The sequence below is a fragment of the Kogia breviceps genome, chromosome X, assembly GCF_026419965.1.
Source record: "Kogia breviceps isolate mKogBre1 chromosome X, mKogBre1 haplotype 1, whole genome shotgun sequence".
NCBI lineage: Eukaryota > Metazoa > Chordata > Mammalia > Artiodactyla > Physeteridae > Kogia > Kogia breviceps.
The window spans coordinates 114,168,906-114,184,167 of record NC_081330.1 but is presented as its reverse complement, the minus strand read 5'-3'; the positions used below and the strand labels follow the sequence as shown (position 1 = coordinate 114,184,167).

At 44.8% G+C, this 15,262-nt stretch overlaps 1 protein-coding gene across 5 annotated transcripts in view; it reads right to left on the bottom strand.

Annotated features, from left to right (window-relative positions):
• PCYT1B (phosphate cytidylyltransferase 1B, choline) overlaps positions 1 to 15,262 on the bottom strand; it is a 155,810-nt gene that overhangs the window by 32,810 nt on the left and 107,738 nt on the right. For all 5 annotated transcript variants that reach the window (XM_067023660.1, XM_059050643.2, XM_067023662.1 and 2 more), the window contains exons 6-7: positions 7,307 to 7,449; positions 4,530 to 4,718 (exon numbers count right to left, since the gene is read on the bottom strand). In XM_067023660.1, coding sequence (XP_066879761.1) covers positions 4,530 to 4,718; positions 7,307 to 7,449 — 332 coding nt within the window. The remainder of the gene's footprint in view (positions 1 to 4,529; positions 4,719 to 7,306; positions 7,450 to 15,262) is intronic.

Here is a 15,262-nt window from a genome sequence, read left to right as displayed (position 1 = left end):
TGGCCTGGAGAAACAGGCTTGGCCTCAGGCTCCATCCTGGTACCTCCAAACTCCTATGAGACCATTGGAAAGGTTCATAATTTTTCTAGACCTTTATTTCTTTCTAACACTGCTATAATACTACCCTCTTTTGTGGTTAAAATGGGTAGACATAAAAGGACTATGTAAAAAGGAGTAGAACCTACTCTACAACTTCTAGACAGTAACATCACCACCACCCTCCACTTCGAGAGGACTGTAAGGTTTGGGGTTTTATATCCTCGTTCTTGATTCCAAACATGAGGTCACCTGGGGGAGACTTGAAGACTCTATACCACAGGGTGCAAACACAAATATTCCCTGAGGCCAGGTGGGCAGCATAAAGGTGTAAGGTTAGAGAAGGTGGCAGCAAGGAAGAGTGGGGGAATGTCATAGACACAGTCAACTGGAGAGTTTGTGCCCTCCCTACGAGAAAGGTTTGAACATTGTTAAGGGCCAAGCAAACCAAGTCTGCCTACTGAAATCGAGCCACCAAACGCTGAGTTGTAACCAAGCCCTGTCCAGCACCATAAGCAATAGAAGGCTGAGGGTATATGTTGATCTAGCAATACAGATATACAGATATCTATAGAGAGCATATATCTATAGATCAGTATAGACATGAAGGAGTTAGGCCTCACCGTATCCCGCGCAGGTGCTGGAAAGTTCTGTGAATAGGTCTTCATCACACATCTATTCGTTCAATCTACAACCATTTAGGGAGCACCCACTACAAGCTACGTGCTAAACCTGTTGTACCAAATTTTGTACCTTTCCAAGTTTGGGTTATTTGTATCAGTACTAATTGGCACGTTAACACAGATTCTCTCTTTTAAGAAATGAGTTCCAGTCCCACGTCCACAAATAAAGAATTATTATTAGAATAGCACATTCATGGAAAGCAAATTACTTAACTTGATGTTTAACATCCTTGTAACTATTGCTGTATTTTCAATATCAACAGAAAAAAAGTAACATCTAAGTCTAGCTGGTATGGTAAATTAATGTTAATAACAGTTTTGACACTAATAGCAAGTTTGAAAAACCTCCAGTATCTTAGTTGGGTTTCATTTCTTAAAAATCACCTCAGCTCACTGTCACCAAATTCCCCTAGTACAATTCCAGCTACTATGCCACCTTCACTGGGAGCCCGAAACGACTAGAGTCTGTCAAGCTGCTATGTCAATGATATCCTTTCCCGCCTTTGCTCACTGCAGGTGGAGGAAATGTCCTCCCGCTTGAGGTACAATACCAGCGCTTCTCAGCAGAGACACATTTCTGAATCCCTGCAAGCAAATGAATGCCTACATGGTTTCATTTTTTAAAAACCACTAGTTGTTTCCTCAGAGCCTGAAAACGAGTTGTGAAAAATGTTAGCCATTAAAGTACACACTAGATTAATGAGAAATTTCAGACTTGTTACAGAGACCACGGAATCCCAGAGCACAGGGTCTGTGCTTTCTTCGTGTCCTTCCCCAGTACCATGCACATACAAGGACATTAATCAATGTCCCATGAATTAAAGTGAACTGAGCTGAAACCCAGGGAAAATGAAAAGGAACCCAACCCTTAGCTCCTCCACTCTTACAAGCTCTTTCTAGAAGTCATCAAGGGCTCAAGCAGCCCCTTACATACCCTCCACCCCTCTCAGACTCAGCCAACAAGACATGGTTGGCCTACGACAGCTGCCTCTATAATCACTTAGAGGCTGCTACGCTTGAAGCAAAGCATCTCTTCTAACTTCTCAAACATTGTTCTTTTCTCTATTGGAGTGTTTTACTTTTAGATAATCCTATAATGAACCGGCTCAAATGAGCAGAGTCAGCAGTGCCAACCCATCAATAAAATAAAGCCAAAGTGAATTTTGTCAGAGACTTCTCCTGTCGTAATAGGAAATCTAGGCTACTTAAAATCAGGAAAAATCAACTGGAATCGTGCCTTTTTGTTCTAAAAGGAAAGCTAGTTAGCTTTAAAAACTATCGATTTCCAGATATCCCATGCGCTTGGATTGGAAAAATTAATATGGTTAAAACGGCCATACTACCCAAAGCAATCTACAGATTTAATGGGATCCCCATCAACTTACCCATGACATTTTTCACAGAACTAAAACAAATAATCCTAAAATGTATGTGGAACCATAAAAGAGCTAGATATGCCCAAAGCAATCCTGAAGAAAAAGAAACAAAGCAGGAGGCATCACCCCCCCAGACTTCAGACAATACTACAAAGCTAATCAAAACAGAGTGGTTTTGTTTGGCACAAAAAAAGACATATGGATCAATGGAACACAATAGAGAGTCCAGAAATAAACCCACACACGTCCAGTCAATTGATCTTTGACAAAGGAGTCAAGAATATACAATGGAGAAAAGACAGTCTCTTCATCCAGTGGTGCTGGGAAGTTAGCACATGTAAATCAATGAAATTAGAACACACCCTCTCACCGTACAGAAAAATAAACTCAAAATGGCTTAAAGACTTAAACATAAGACATGACACCATAAAACTCCTAGAAGAGATCATAGGCAAAACGTTCTCTGACATAAATTGTACCAATGTTTTCTTAGGTCAGTCTGCCAAGGCAATAGAAATAAAAACAAAAATAAACAAATGAGACCTAATTAACTTGTAAGCTTTTGCACAGCAAAGGAAACCATAAACAAAATGAAAAGACAACCTACAAAATGGGAGAAAATACTTGCAAACGATGTGACCAACAAGGGCTTAATTTCCAAAATATACAAACAGCTCATACAACTCAATAACAAAAAACAATCCAATCCAAAAAAGGGCAGAAGACCTAAATAGACATTTCTCCAAAAAAGACATACAGATGACCAAGAGGCACATGAAAAGATGCTCAACACCGCTTATTATCAGAGACATGCAAATCAAAGCTACAGTGAGGTAGCACCTGACACCAGTCAGAATGGCCATCATTAAAAAGTCTACAAATAATAAATGCTGGAGAGGGTGTGGAGAAAAGGGAACCCTCCTGCACTATTGGTGGGAATGTAAGTTGGTGCAGCCACTGTGGAAAACAGTATGGTGGGTCCTCAGAAAACTAAAAATAGAATTACCATATGACCCAGCAATCCCACTCCTGCACATATATCCAGACAAAACTCCTCTAATTCAAAAAGATAAATGCACCCCAATGGCCATAGCAGCACTATTCACAATAGCCAAGACATGGAAGCAACTTAAATATCCATTGGCAGATGAATGGATAAAGAAGATGTGGTATATGTATACAGGGGAATACTTTGTAGCCACAAAAAGAACAAAATAATGCCGTTTGCAGCAACATGGATGCAACTAAAGATTATCATACTAAGTGAAGTAAGTCAGAAAGACAAATACCATATGACATCACTTACATGTGGAATCTAAAATATGACACAAATGAACCTATCTGTGAAACAAACAGAATTACAGACACAGAGAACAGACTGGTGGTTACCAAAGGGGAGGGGGTTGGGGGAGGGATAGAGTGGGAGGTTGGGGTTAGCAGATGTAGGCTTTTATATATAGAATGGATAAACAACAAGGTCCTACTGTATAGCACAGAGAACTATATTCAGTATCCTATGACAAACCATAATGGAAAAGAATATTAAAAATGTATATTTATGTACAACTGAATCACTTTGCTGTACAGCAGTAATTAACATGGCATTGTAAATCAACTATACTTCAATTTTAAAAAACTATCTTTTTCAGAGAACCCTCATTAACTCTGCTGATAATACTGGTTATTTACTCTGGAAGTGCATGCACAATAGAAATACCAATGGAGTAGAAGGTGGTTTCCAGAATTTTCTTTTCCCTTTCTATAATTTTCACTCAGAATTCTATATAGAATTTAGGCAAGAGACCCCGTCTACATTTTCTGTCTTAGTTTTAAGATTCAGATCATGGCCTCAGTCTCCCAAGACCTTTATGCCTATCCCAGCACATACATACCATGGGGAAAAAAGGGGGGCAAATCAGGGCATGATAAGCACAGAGACAGTCCTACCTCTTCGCTCTCTCTCCTCCAACCAATGAAAGAGGAGTTCCTGACAACCAAAGGCGATCAAGGCAGCTACATTTCTTTTGCATCCTCCTCCTCTGGTCGATCCAACGGGCATCAGTTCCATGTTGCCACTGACCCACTTCACCCTGACCCCCAAGCTGTGTGTGTACCATCCAACTGGGAGACTGGGATGAGCTACGGAACCAACCTCTGCGGTAACAGACATTCAATGAGTACCAAATGGCTTCAGACTCTGGATAAGAAATAGAAATAGAGACCAGAGCTGGCTTTGGGCACTACTGGGTGCCATGTTGAGAGGAAAAGCAGAAACTAAATAAGGAAGTGACACAGACTTGAAGTCATTCAGGCTGATGCCCAAAGTGGAGGGCACATATTGGACTGAGATAAGGGAACCCTTGAGTAGTTCCTTGGAAAGCAAGATAAACTGAAAACAGCCATTATTGCAGGGCCAAGTGAAATAATTACATACCCATGCTCCATCAGGCCCAAACAGTTCTAGGAAGTTGCCAATGAATTCCCTCGATTTCTCTTCCCACTTTTGAATTAGGTCATGACTCTTTTCTTCCACTCTGTTAACAAATTCCTTTGATTTTTCCTCCACGTTTTTGACCTTTTCCTTCATCTTGTCTACCTGGTTTTGGAAGCGGTACTTCTTCTCCTGGTCCAAAATTAAAGGAGAAAGAAATGGATTTATCCAAGAGGGCATGGGAGAGATCAGTCATTCACAGAATGGTCATATTTTATTTCAACTCATGTGTGTTCTTAACCTGAAGAGTCAGGATGCTATTTCCCAAGGGCTGGATTGACAGGAAGGCCCTCTCTTGTAAGTGACTTGTAAGAAAAGTCACTACTCATTAGTCTACTTGAATGTGTACAGTGAAGTACAAGTGGTTTTACTGTTCTCTTTCTTGTAAATACTGGAGTTGAATTCACTTATATAAGAGAAGAACCAAAAGTATACATTTGCTCTTCATTATGGAGAGATACTGGGTGAATACAGCCCCTCAATTCTCCTGAGACTTAGACAAAAATATGAATTGTACATAGAATGGCCACTCAGAAGCTACCTGAGCTCCCTATTTTACCGGGACATTGTTAAAACCAATCTTGGTTGAAATACTGGCTGGGCCTTAGAACCCATGTGTTATACTAAAATTGTCACTGTCATGATATTTGCCATTAAGCTAATGGAACTGCATCAGTTTCCTTGGTAACGAAGAAAGATTTTGTTCTGACAGCTTCTCTGGACTGGGATTTTGTTCATAGCCTTTATGCAGCATTGCTATACCTATGTGCCTGGAAGGCACATATGTTGGACAAGTCACGTGTCATCTCTAAACCTCAGTTTTCTCATCTGTAAAATAGGGATAATTATCGTCCCTACCCTACAGGGGTGCTGTAACAATTAGATAAGATAACGCATGTAAAGTGCTTGGCACAAAGCCAGGCATTTAGTAGAAGCTTCAGTGTGTGTTGGCTCTCTGATTACTGTTACGCCGCAGGGGCATTTAATCACGTCACCTGGTGAGAATGGAATCAAAACCATGAAAGTAAGATGAAACCAAGGCTCTTTTCCTCCATGCAATCATAATACATTTCCTCCTGGAGAGGTAACAAGGTTTATCACTTTTCTTCACTATATGGAACTGAAGTCCATTTCATATTGCAGAATTTTTTGAGCCAGGTACAATATTACAAAACTGGGTCAGGATTCCCTGATCTAGACTTTACAGACCTTACTGCAGCCTCAGGGTGGGGTGTGAGCTACCTGTGCTGCCAGCCAGCTATACACAATGCGTGGTTACTATCTATGTGCAGCTCTCAGGAGCAGCACGGGATGCGAGAATGAGCACTGGACCACGAGCCAAAAGGCTGGGAGGCCGCGGCGGCCTCCACCTCTACTTCGCTTGAAGGACTTTAGCCACATCCCTCTCTGAGCTCAGCTTTCCTCACTTCTAAATTCAGGGACTTGGACTGGGCGACGGCTTCCTGCCACCTCTGAGGTCCTGTGATTCATCTACACGCCCATCCAACACATCTGATTTTCTCTCTGAGCCGCGGCCATGTCTCTTGTCACACAAAAGCAACGGGCTCACGCACAGTGACCACACGGTTCCTTGAACTAAGTGGCTTATCCACAGGCCGTTGAAAGAGCGTGAACAGTAACTTTTGCAAATGGCTCGACATGCTTGGATGGGTTACTGAATTCAAAGAACAGACGATTTAATTTATTGAAATAACCAGGGCTTTATGCTCTATAAGATACCAAATAACCACTTTGACGGAATTCTTTTCAGCCACTTGTTCTTGCTGCCACTTGAACCCCACATTTTCCATTTTGTTGCCCGGTTTGTACGAAGCCACAGAGCCTGGACGCCCAACACTCCCTGCCTCGTGAGGGCAGCTAATAATCACTGACTTCTGATTCCTGAACCCTTCCTCTAGTTTTGTAGAAAAATCGCTCTTGGACGGTATCTGTTTCGGGGGGTGGAAGTCCTGTACGTACAGAGAGTTATTTTACTCAACTCCATGAGCGCCTCGGAGTCCAGGCCAATACAGTCATCCAGACTCACAAGCATCACCTCCAGCAACTGGGCTGCCCTCTTTGCTTTTTAACAGCTTGTTTCGCTTGTTTTAAGCCTTGTTTTAACAGTTGCTCTATTATTAAACTAACAGCAGCTCTGTGGGAACAATACAGCAGAAATACAAAAGGAAGCCAGAGACTTTGGGCTTTATTTAAGCAGCTGTAATTTCTCTGGACAATAATAAAAAAAAAAAAAGCTGCTGTTAAGGTTTCTAATGAGCATCTGTAAGGCCTTAATAAAATGAAAGTTGTAAAATGTTAAAACAAGAAAGCATTTTCTCTGGGTTTAGCTTTTCACCGCCTCTGCCCTGCTTCCTTCCCTTTGAATAGAAGACAACTCTTGCCTTTTGTGAGGGCAGATCTCCCGGAAATCCTTCGCCCAAGTCTGAGAACTCTAAAGAGGGAGGCGAGGCAGCCCCTTTAGAAAATGTGAAGCTCACTCACTACCTGTGTGCCTTGGTCAACTTATGTTACCCCTTCAGACACTGGTTTCTCCATCTATAAAACGGGGATAATAATACATCACTGGGCTGTTGTATGGATTGCATGAGACAAATGTCAAACATCAAGAATACCACGTGGCGTATAGTAAGTGATTAATAGACAGTGGCAGCAGTAGGGTGTCGCGCTGGTCCTCAGAGGGCACGGGGTAGCACACTTACATTTATAAAGCTGACATTCAGTTCCTTGGCTGTGTACCCTCTCTGGAGATTGCGTCGGGCATAAACATCATAGTCACGGACAATCCTGGTGATGATGTCTGATGTTGAGATGCCTTCCGTTCTCTGCGTTGGAACAAACATTCCTGTTCGAATAGGAAAGACAGAATAAAGAAAAACAACTAAGGTGGCCCCGGGTGACCCCTTTCCTTGAATGGCCCTCCTTTCCGGGACAAAGTGGCAGCTCTTAGGTGTGTCCGTGAGGCTTTCACATCTGGCCCCAGCTGACTCTGCCAGGCTCGGTTCCAGACACTCCCTCCTTGCCATAAACACTGTGTGTTCGTCATCCTAGACCTATTCCCTGCATGCACCAGGCGCTCACCCGTCTCCCGACATTTGCTCATGCCAAGCCCTTCTTTTCTGCCCGAGATCCCCCTTCCCTGCCCACAGCATCTGCAGAGTTGCTCCTCATCCTACAGGGTCCGGGTTCAAGGCTATGCCTCTGCGAAGTCTTTCCTGACATCACCAGGCAGAAACCACGGCACTTAGAATATAAACTTGATTTCCATTAACAAAAGTATGTTAGATATCCGTCTCCTTGTAGAAACGGAACATTCTGAAAGCATAGGTTGTGCCTTGATCATCTTTGCATTCCCAGCACCCAGCTCAGTGCCCTGGTGTCTAGCACATGGAAAGTGCTCAATAAATGCAAATTAAATGAATAAGTGAATGGAGAATAACAACCGAGTCAACGAATTAGATCACGGCAACTCCCCTTCTTCCCCTGGGAGTTCTGCGTCACATTACAGCGAAGGATAAGAAAAAGGGTGGACTATTTTTGTTGTCTCTGATTGAAAGACATGCCCAGGGGATGCTAGATGATGTTATCCCTCTAAGAACAATCTACTCTGAATGGTGGTTTCACCACTCAAAGGCCCTTTCATCTAGACTCTGTGGGACTGAGTAAAAACAAACAAGCACACGGGATGCCAATTTCTCACAGAACTTCCTTAAAGTCCTCAAAGATATATTTGGGTGTACCAATACAGGGCCATAAAGATGTCACAAATGTTATCAAAGACAAGAATCTGGTGAAATCAAAGATGACACAAATAGATGCAAAGATATACCATGTTCTTGGATCGGAAGAATCAAATTGTTAAAATGACTACACTACCCCAAGCAATCTACAGATTCAATGCAATGCCTAGCAAATTACCAATGGCATTTTTCACAGAACTAGAACAAAAAAAAATTTTGATTTGTATGGAGACACAAAAGATCTTGCATAGCCAAAGCAATCTTGAGAAAGAAAAATGGAGCCGGAAGAATCAGGCTCCCTGACTTCAGACTATACTACACAGCTACAGTCATCAAAATAGTATGGTACTGGCACAAAAACAGAAACATAGATCAATGGAACAGGATAGAAAGCCCAGAAATAAACCCATGCACCTATGGTCAATTAATCTATGACAAAGGAGGTAAGACTATACAATGGAGGAAAGACAGTCCCTTCAATAAATGGTGCTGGGGAAATTGGACAACTACAAGTAGAAAAATGAGGAAAACAGAGGCAGAACACTCTTTGACATAAATTGCAGCCATATCTTTTTCGATCTCCTAGAGTAATGGAAATAAAACACAAATAAATCGGACCTAATGAAACTCAAAAGCTTTTGCACAGCAAAGGAAACCATAAACAAAACAAAAAGACAACCCACAGAATAGGAGAAAATATTTGCTAATGATGTGACTGACAAGAGATTAGTCTCCAAAATTTACAAACAGCTCATGTGGCTCAATATCAAAAAAACAAACAACTCAATCAGAAAATGGGCAGATAACATAAATAGACATCTCTCCAAAGAAGATATACAGATGGCTAAGAGGCATAAGAAAAAGACGCTCAACATTGCTAATTATTAGAGAAATGCAAATCGCTAATTATTAGAGAAATGCAAATCAGAACTACAATGAGATATCACCTCACACCAGTCAGAATGGCCATCATCAAAAAGTCTACCAACAGGGAGTTTCCTGGTGGCCAAGTGGTTAGGATTCTGGGCTTTCACTGCCATGGCCCAGGTTTAATCCCTGGTCAGGGAACTGAGCTCCTGCAAGCCGTGCAGTATGGCCAAAAGTAAATAAATCAATAAAACACGCCCCTCTTTAACAACAACAACAATAAAAAGTCTACAAACAGTAAATGCTGGAGAGGCTGTGGAGAAAAGGGAACCCTCCTACACTGTTGGTGGCAATATAAATTAGTATAGTCACTATGGAGAACAGTATGGAGGTTCCTTAAAAAACTAAAAATACAGTTCCCATATGATTCAGCAATCCCACTCCTGGGCATATATCGAGAAAACCATGATTCAAAAGGATACATGCACCCCAATGTTCACTGCAGCACTGTTTACAAGAACCAAGACATGGAAGCAACCCAAATGTCCATCGACAGATGAATGGATAAAGGAGATGTGGTACATATATACAATGGAATATTACTCAGCCATCAAAAAGGATGAAATAATGCCATTTGCAGCAACATGGATGGACCTGGAGATTATCACACTAAGTGAAGTCAGACAAAGATCATATGGCTTATATGCGGAATCTAAAAAAATGATACAAATGAACTTATTTACAAAACAGAAATAGACTCACAGACTTAGAGAATGAACTTATGGTTACCGGGGGAGGGACAGATTGGGAGACTGGGATTGACATATACACGCTGCTATACTTAAAATAATGAGCAAGGACCTACTGTACAGCACATGGAACTCGACTCAATATTCTGTAATAACCTAAATGGGAAAAGAACTTGAAAAAGAATAGATACATGTATATGTATAACCGAATCACTCTGTTGTACACCTGAAACTAACAACATTGTTAATCAACTATACTCCAATATAAAGTTAAAATTTTGAAAAGTATCTGGTTTATGCTTGCACTTCTACTGTCAACTGAAATGACATGTTGGCAGTTGAGATCTTTCTAATATGATAATGGTCACTCAGAGATATCAGGCATGAGACAGCATGATGGACAGAGCCTAGGGACAAGGGTGCCGGGTCCTCCGTTTGTACAAGTCACTCAAGCCTCAGAAGGCAAGTTACTTAACCTCAGCCTCCGAAGCTGAGAAATGAGGTGGATGCACAAGATGACCTTGGCCTCACCTGTGCCGCTTCCCTCTCCCTCGCTCCTTACGTCCAATCAACTTCCTTCTACTCACCGATCTACTTCCTAAATGTCTCCCTGGTTCACCCACTTTTCTCCATCCTCCATCTAAACCAGTCTAACCCCATCTTGTTCAAAGATTACAGCAAGAGCCTCAAAACCAGTCTCCAGGGATGTCGCTTTTCTGTCCCCTCAGTCTACTCTCCATGTAGCCAGAGCCGCAGAACAGTCTTTCAAAATATAAGTCAGATACCTGCTCAACACCCTTCATTGGCTCTCTACTGTCCTTTGCATTTGGATTCAAATCCTTAAGTTGACGCCGAGGCAGTCTGCCTTCTCTCTTCCCTGTGCTTCTCTCCAGTCTCATCTCAGACCCACATTCCCCCTTCACCCCCTAAGCCAAGGCCCCTGTGCTAGGCAGACGCAGCGGGCGCTCTTCTCATCGTTTTCTGGACTTCAGTGTCCTCCAAGGGCCGGCCCCTCCCCTCACCCTGCCACATACTCTCCACCTGGTTAACTCTCAGCCATCCGCTGGGGTTCAGAGGGCAGAGTTGGGGTTGGCCCCGAGGCCAGAAACTTCTTTTAGCACCTTCTAGGAAAGCGGACTCAAATAGAAAACTAAGGAGAAGGCAGAGGGTGCCGACATATAAGGCCATGGATATAAAGAGCACCCAACTGTGCACGGGGCTCTAGTGGGCAAAGAACCCTGAGGGGTCCCAAGCCAGGGGGCCTGAGACAACCTCCTCGCCTTGGTAAGGGCAGCAGGGAGCTTCCTGGTGAGGAGGACGTCGCGTCTTTCAGGAGGCAGGCATTTCACTCACAACCACTGCCGGCTGAAATGTTAAGGAGATTCTCTAGCCACTAGCTGCTTTTAGCAAGTCACTCAGACACTGGGGACGTGAGCTCACCGTTTCTTTGAAGCCACAGGGTGAAGTCTCTGTGGCTGAGTAACTGAAAGTTGGGGCTGGGGAGAGATTTGCTTTGGCTGGTTGGGAGGTAGGTCTCTGAAAGAAGCCAAGCCCTCCGCTGACATAATGAGGCACCCAGCTTCCTCCAAATGCTAATTATTGCTCTGCTAAAAATATTCCGTAATGAGCATGAACAAAGAACCTTTTTCATCACGCTTTTCAGAACTGCGGCATTTGGTTATGGAACTATTTTAAGAAGCAGCAAAGCACATGTTAATGAAGGAAACTTTCAACAGTAGTAAGCAATATTACAATGACGATAAGTAATGTGGACCTTATAGTCTACTTCATTTAAGCTCCATCTTTTCATCCAGCTTTGCTGGAGAATTTTGACATGTAGTTCTGACAAGCAGAGGAGAGGCCTGTAAACTTTAATTCACGCCCTCGATATCTCTGGCTTCATATAAAGCGATTTTTGACTTTCAGAATGAACCTCGATGAGAGGATAAAAGCCAAATGTGGATGCTGACGCCATTTCTGAGCACCCTTCTCCCACGACAAACGCCCTGGCCTTCTCTACCTGGGCCCCAAACAGATATCTACCGTGGCTCTCCCTTGGTGAGGAATCAGCAGAGTCCATCAATGGACCACAAGAAAGGGTCCTTGTGCCTATGAAAGGTCACATGTAAGTCTTACGCCTGTGCTCCCAGAGCAAGTAAAATGCCACCTGACTATTCAATTCGGAGGTGGGAATTGTGGTGGATTCAAGATGGGCACGATTCCTGTCCCTTGGAATCTGAGCTGGCCTTCGTGACGTGCTTATAACAAATAGAATGTGGCGTAAGTGATGCTGGGTGGCTTCCAAGGCTACAACCAGTGTCAACCCCAACTGAGCGCCCCGTCAACAGCCAGCACCTACTGCCAGCCACTTAAATGCGCCATCAGGGACCTCCAGCCCAACTGGGCCAGTGTCTGACTACAGCCGTTTGAGAGACCCTGAGCAAGAACCACCCAGTCCAGCCCTTACTGGAATCCTGTTCTGCAAAATTAAGTGGCTCTTTTTTTTTTTTTTTTTTGGCCATGCCGTGCAGCAGGCAGGATCTTAGTTCCCTGACCAGGGCTTGAACCCGTGCCCCCTGCACTGGGAGGAGTCTTAACCACTGGACCACCAGGGAAGTCCCTAAAGAGGCTCTTTTAAGTCACTAACTGCAGCAATAATTTGTTATGCAACAATCGGATGATCCACTGCTTAGAGTTAGAAAAATACTGGACCTGTTTCTTACACCCAACAACTAGAACTTGAGGTTTTCCTGATTCCTGAAGTCAGGAAAGTAACTTTCTCTTAGCTCACTAGAGGCTATTCACCCAGAAATAAAACCACCAGTAAATGCTTGTTGCTGCTCTACAAGGCAGTGGAAGAACCGTCACCCCGGGACATGCTGACTCAATTAAACCTGGGGGTAACCCCTGGGGTAATTCTGGGTGAACCAGAATCCCTGGTCTGGATTCATGCTACTCTAAGTGAGCTTTATGAACCTGCAGTAGCTCACAACCTGGAAGCTCATTAGAAATGGGGATCTTAGGTCCCACCAGACCTACTGAACCCAAATCTGCATCTGAACAAGATCCTGCAGGGACCTGTAGGCACACTGACACTTGACAAGCACTTGTGGGTACCAGGCCCTTCATGACAACTTCAGAAAAGGAGCAGCTTGCTCACAGCTCAGATCTTACATAGACTTAAAAAGGTAATACTCGCCCCATGCCATAACCCATCTCTGTGTTACTGACACATCAGGCAGTTTCCCCCGCTCCTCCCTCCTCTCCGACCCACCAAACGCCCCCTCGCCGTGTTTCCTAGCAGCCTTCCAAGTCTAACGCGAATGGGGTTTCCTTTCTTGGAACTCCTTACAAACAAGACGGGTATCTGAGAATGTCAGGCCTCCCATTCTTACCCAATGTTCCTGACCACCAAGGGAGCCCTTTCTAAGAGGACACTACAGACCTGACCAGCTCAGGGTAGCGTGGAGTTCCCCCAGGTGGCCCCAAAAGCATGTGAACCAACAAAAAACTCCATTAGGGAGACTGAGTACATGATACATAGCAGAATACATTTCTGATAATATTATCCAATGTCATTTTCATTTCTGGGGATGATGTCTGTCCTGAAGCCCTCTTCCCACTGATGCTGAGACCTCTATCACCTCAGGGGAAAGCAGATGTCGCTGAGAATACAGGAGACTGTGTTCGGCTTTTGACTTCTCAAACAAGCTCTTCCGAAGGCTCATTTCCAAAAGAATAGTTATGAAAAGTGAGGCTTTCACTTGAAAGAGCCAGGCTTTGAGGACCGCAGAAAGAGCTTTCTAAAACCCAGGAGTGTCCCTTTGATGATCAAGAACCAGAGGCTGGGGGCTTCCCTGGTGGCGCAGTGATCGAGAGTCCGCCTGCCGATGCAGGGGACGCGGGTTCGTGCCCCGGTCGGGGAGGATCCCACGTGCCGCGGAGCGGCTGGGCCCGTGAGCCGTGGCCGCTGAGCCTGCGAGTCCGGAGCCTGTGCTCCGCAACCGGAGAGGCCACAACAGGGAGAGGCCCGCGTACCGCAAAGAAAAATAAATAGTAAATAAATAAAAAAGAACCAGAGGCTGAGTGGCCTCAGGGTATAGAATGTTGAACTGTAAGCCCTGGAGTGGGGAAGACACGCAATTAACACAGGGGCAGTTTCCTGCCCTCCGGGAAGCAGAAAGCCCCTCCTGAAGTGGAGGAAAAAGCCCGGAGAGGGACGAGAAGCAAGAGAATATAAGCAGGTCCTCTGTCTTGCCCTGACTCAGGTTCAAACCCCAGGGGGCAGAGGCCAGTACGAAACCCCCTTAGAAAGCCCAGAGCAGAGGGGCTGGCACCCTGTTTCCCTCGAGGAACTCTGGGAGGAGATGGTCCCACAGAGGCCCCGTGCCAACACGGGGAGGCCTCGGTGGAGCGTTCCTGAAGGCGAGCAGGCCAGACAGGGCCTAATGTGGCTCCCTTCCACCGCCCTCCAGTAACTGTGGGGGACATATGTGACGTTCCGGGGGACCCTCTCAAGGAACACTGACGGTAGCTGGGGCTTGAGATCAGCATGACTGCTGGTGGCACAGCGGTCATGCGGGGAGGCGGGTGGTGGGGCAGAGGCTGTGGCAGAGACAGGCCAAAGAGGGACGTGGCTGGGGAACAGATGGAGGTGGCGGCCATGGGGGCCCGGTAGCCAGGGATGATGGCTGAGCAGGTCAGCAGAGCCAGATCCGCACCCCATCCAAGCCAGTACTCAGATCGTGCCGGGAGAAAAAGGCCACAAGTTGAGTCCACGTGGTCTAAGTGCAAACCTTGAAGAGTCTGAATTACTTCAAGTGTCAAGAGTGGGTTGTTTTTGTTCTGTCATCTGTGGAAATGGGAGTTCCCAAGTTTGCTTACGGAAATTCCTCTTGCCCCGTACCCAGTGCTCCTTTCCCCACAAGAGAGCTGTTCCTGGCGCTACCCCGCCTCCGAGTGGCATCTGGCTTCCCTGTGACGCACAGAATGAAGCCGAAACCACTCATCCCGCCGGTGTTTCTCTCTGCTGCCACCTCCACACACCCTTTACCACATGAACGTTGTTGATTTCCTCCAAACACGCTGCGCTTCCTCATATACTCCCACCTTTGGACACCCCTCCCCTGCCTGCTATATATAGCAGGCTTCTAATATTTCGGTGTCATTATTTCTGTCTGGCTCGGCTCTCTGTCCAGGGTGAGGGCTGTCTTATTCACCTTCGTATCCCATTTTCCCACCAACAATCTCACGCTTGTGGAGGCACTCAGTGGTTCGTGTGTTAGCCAACGAGAGTCAAAAC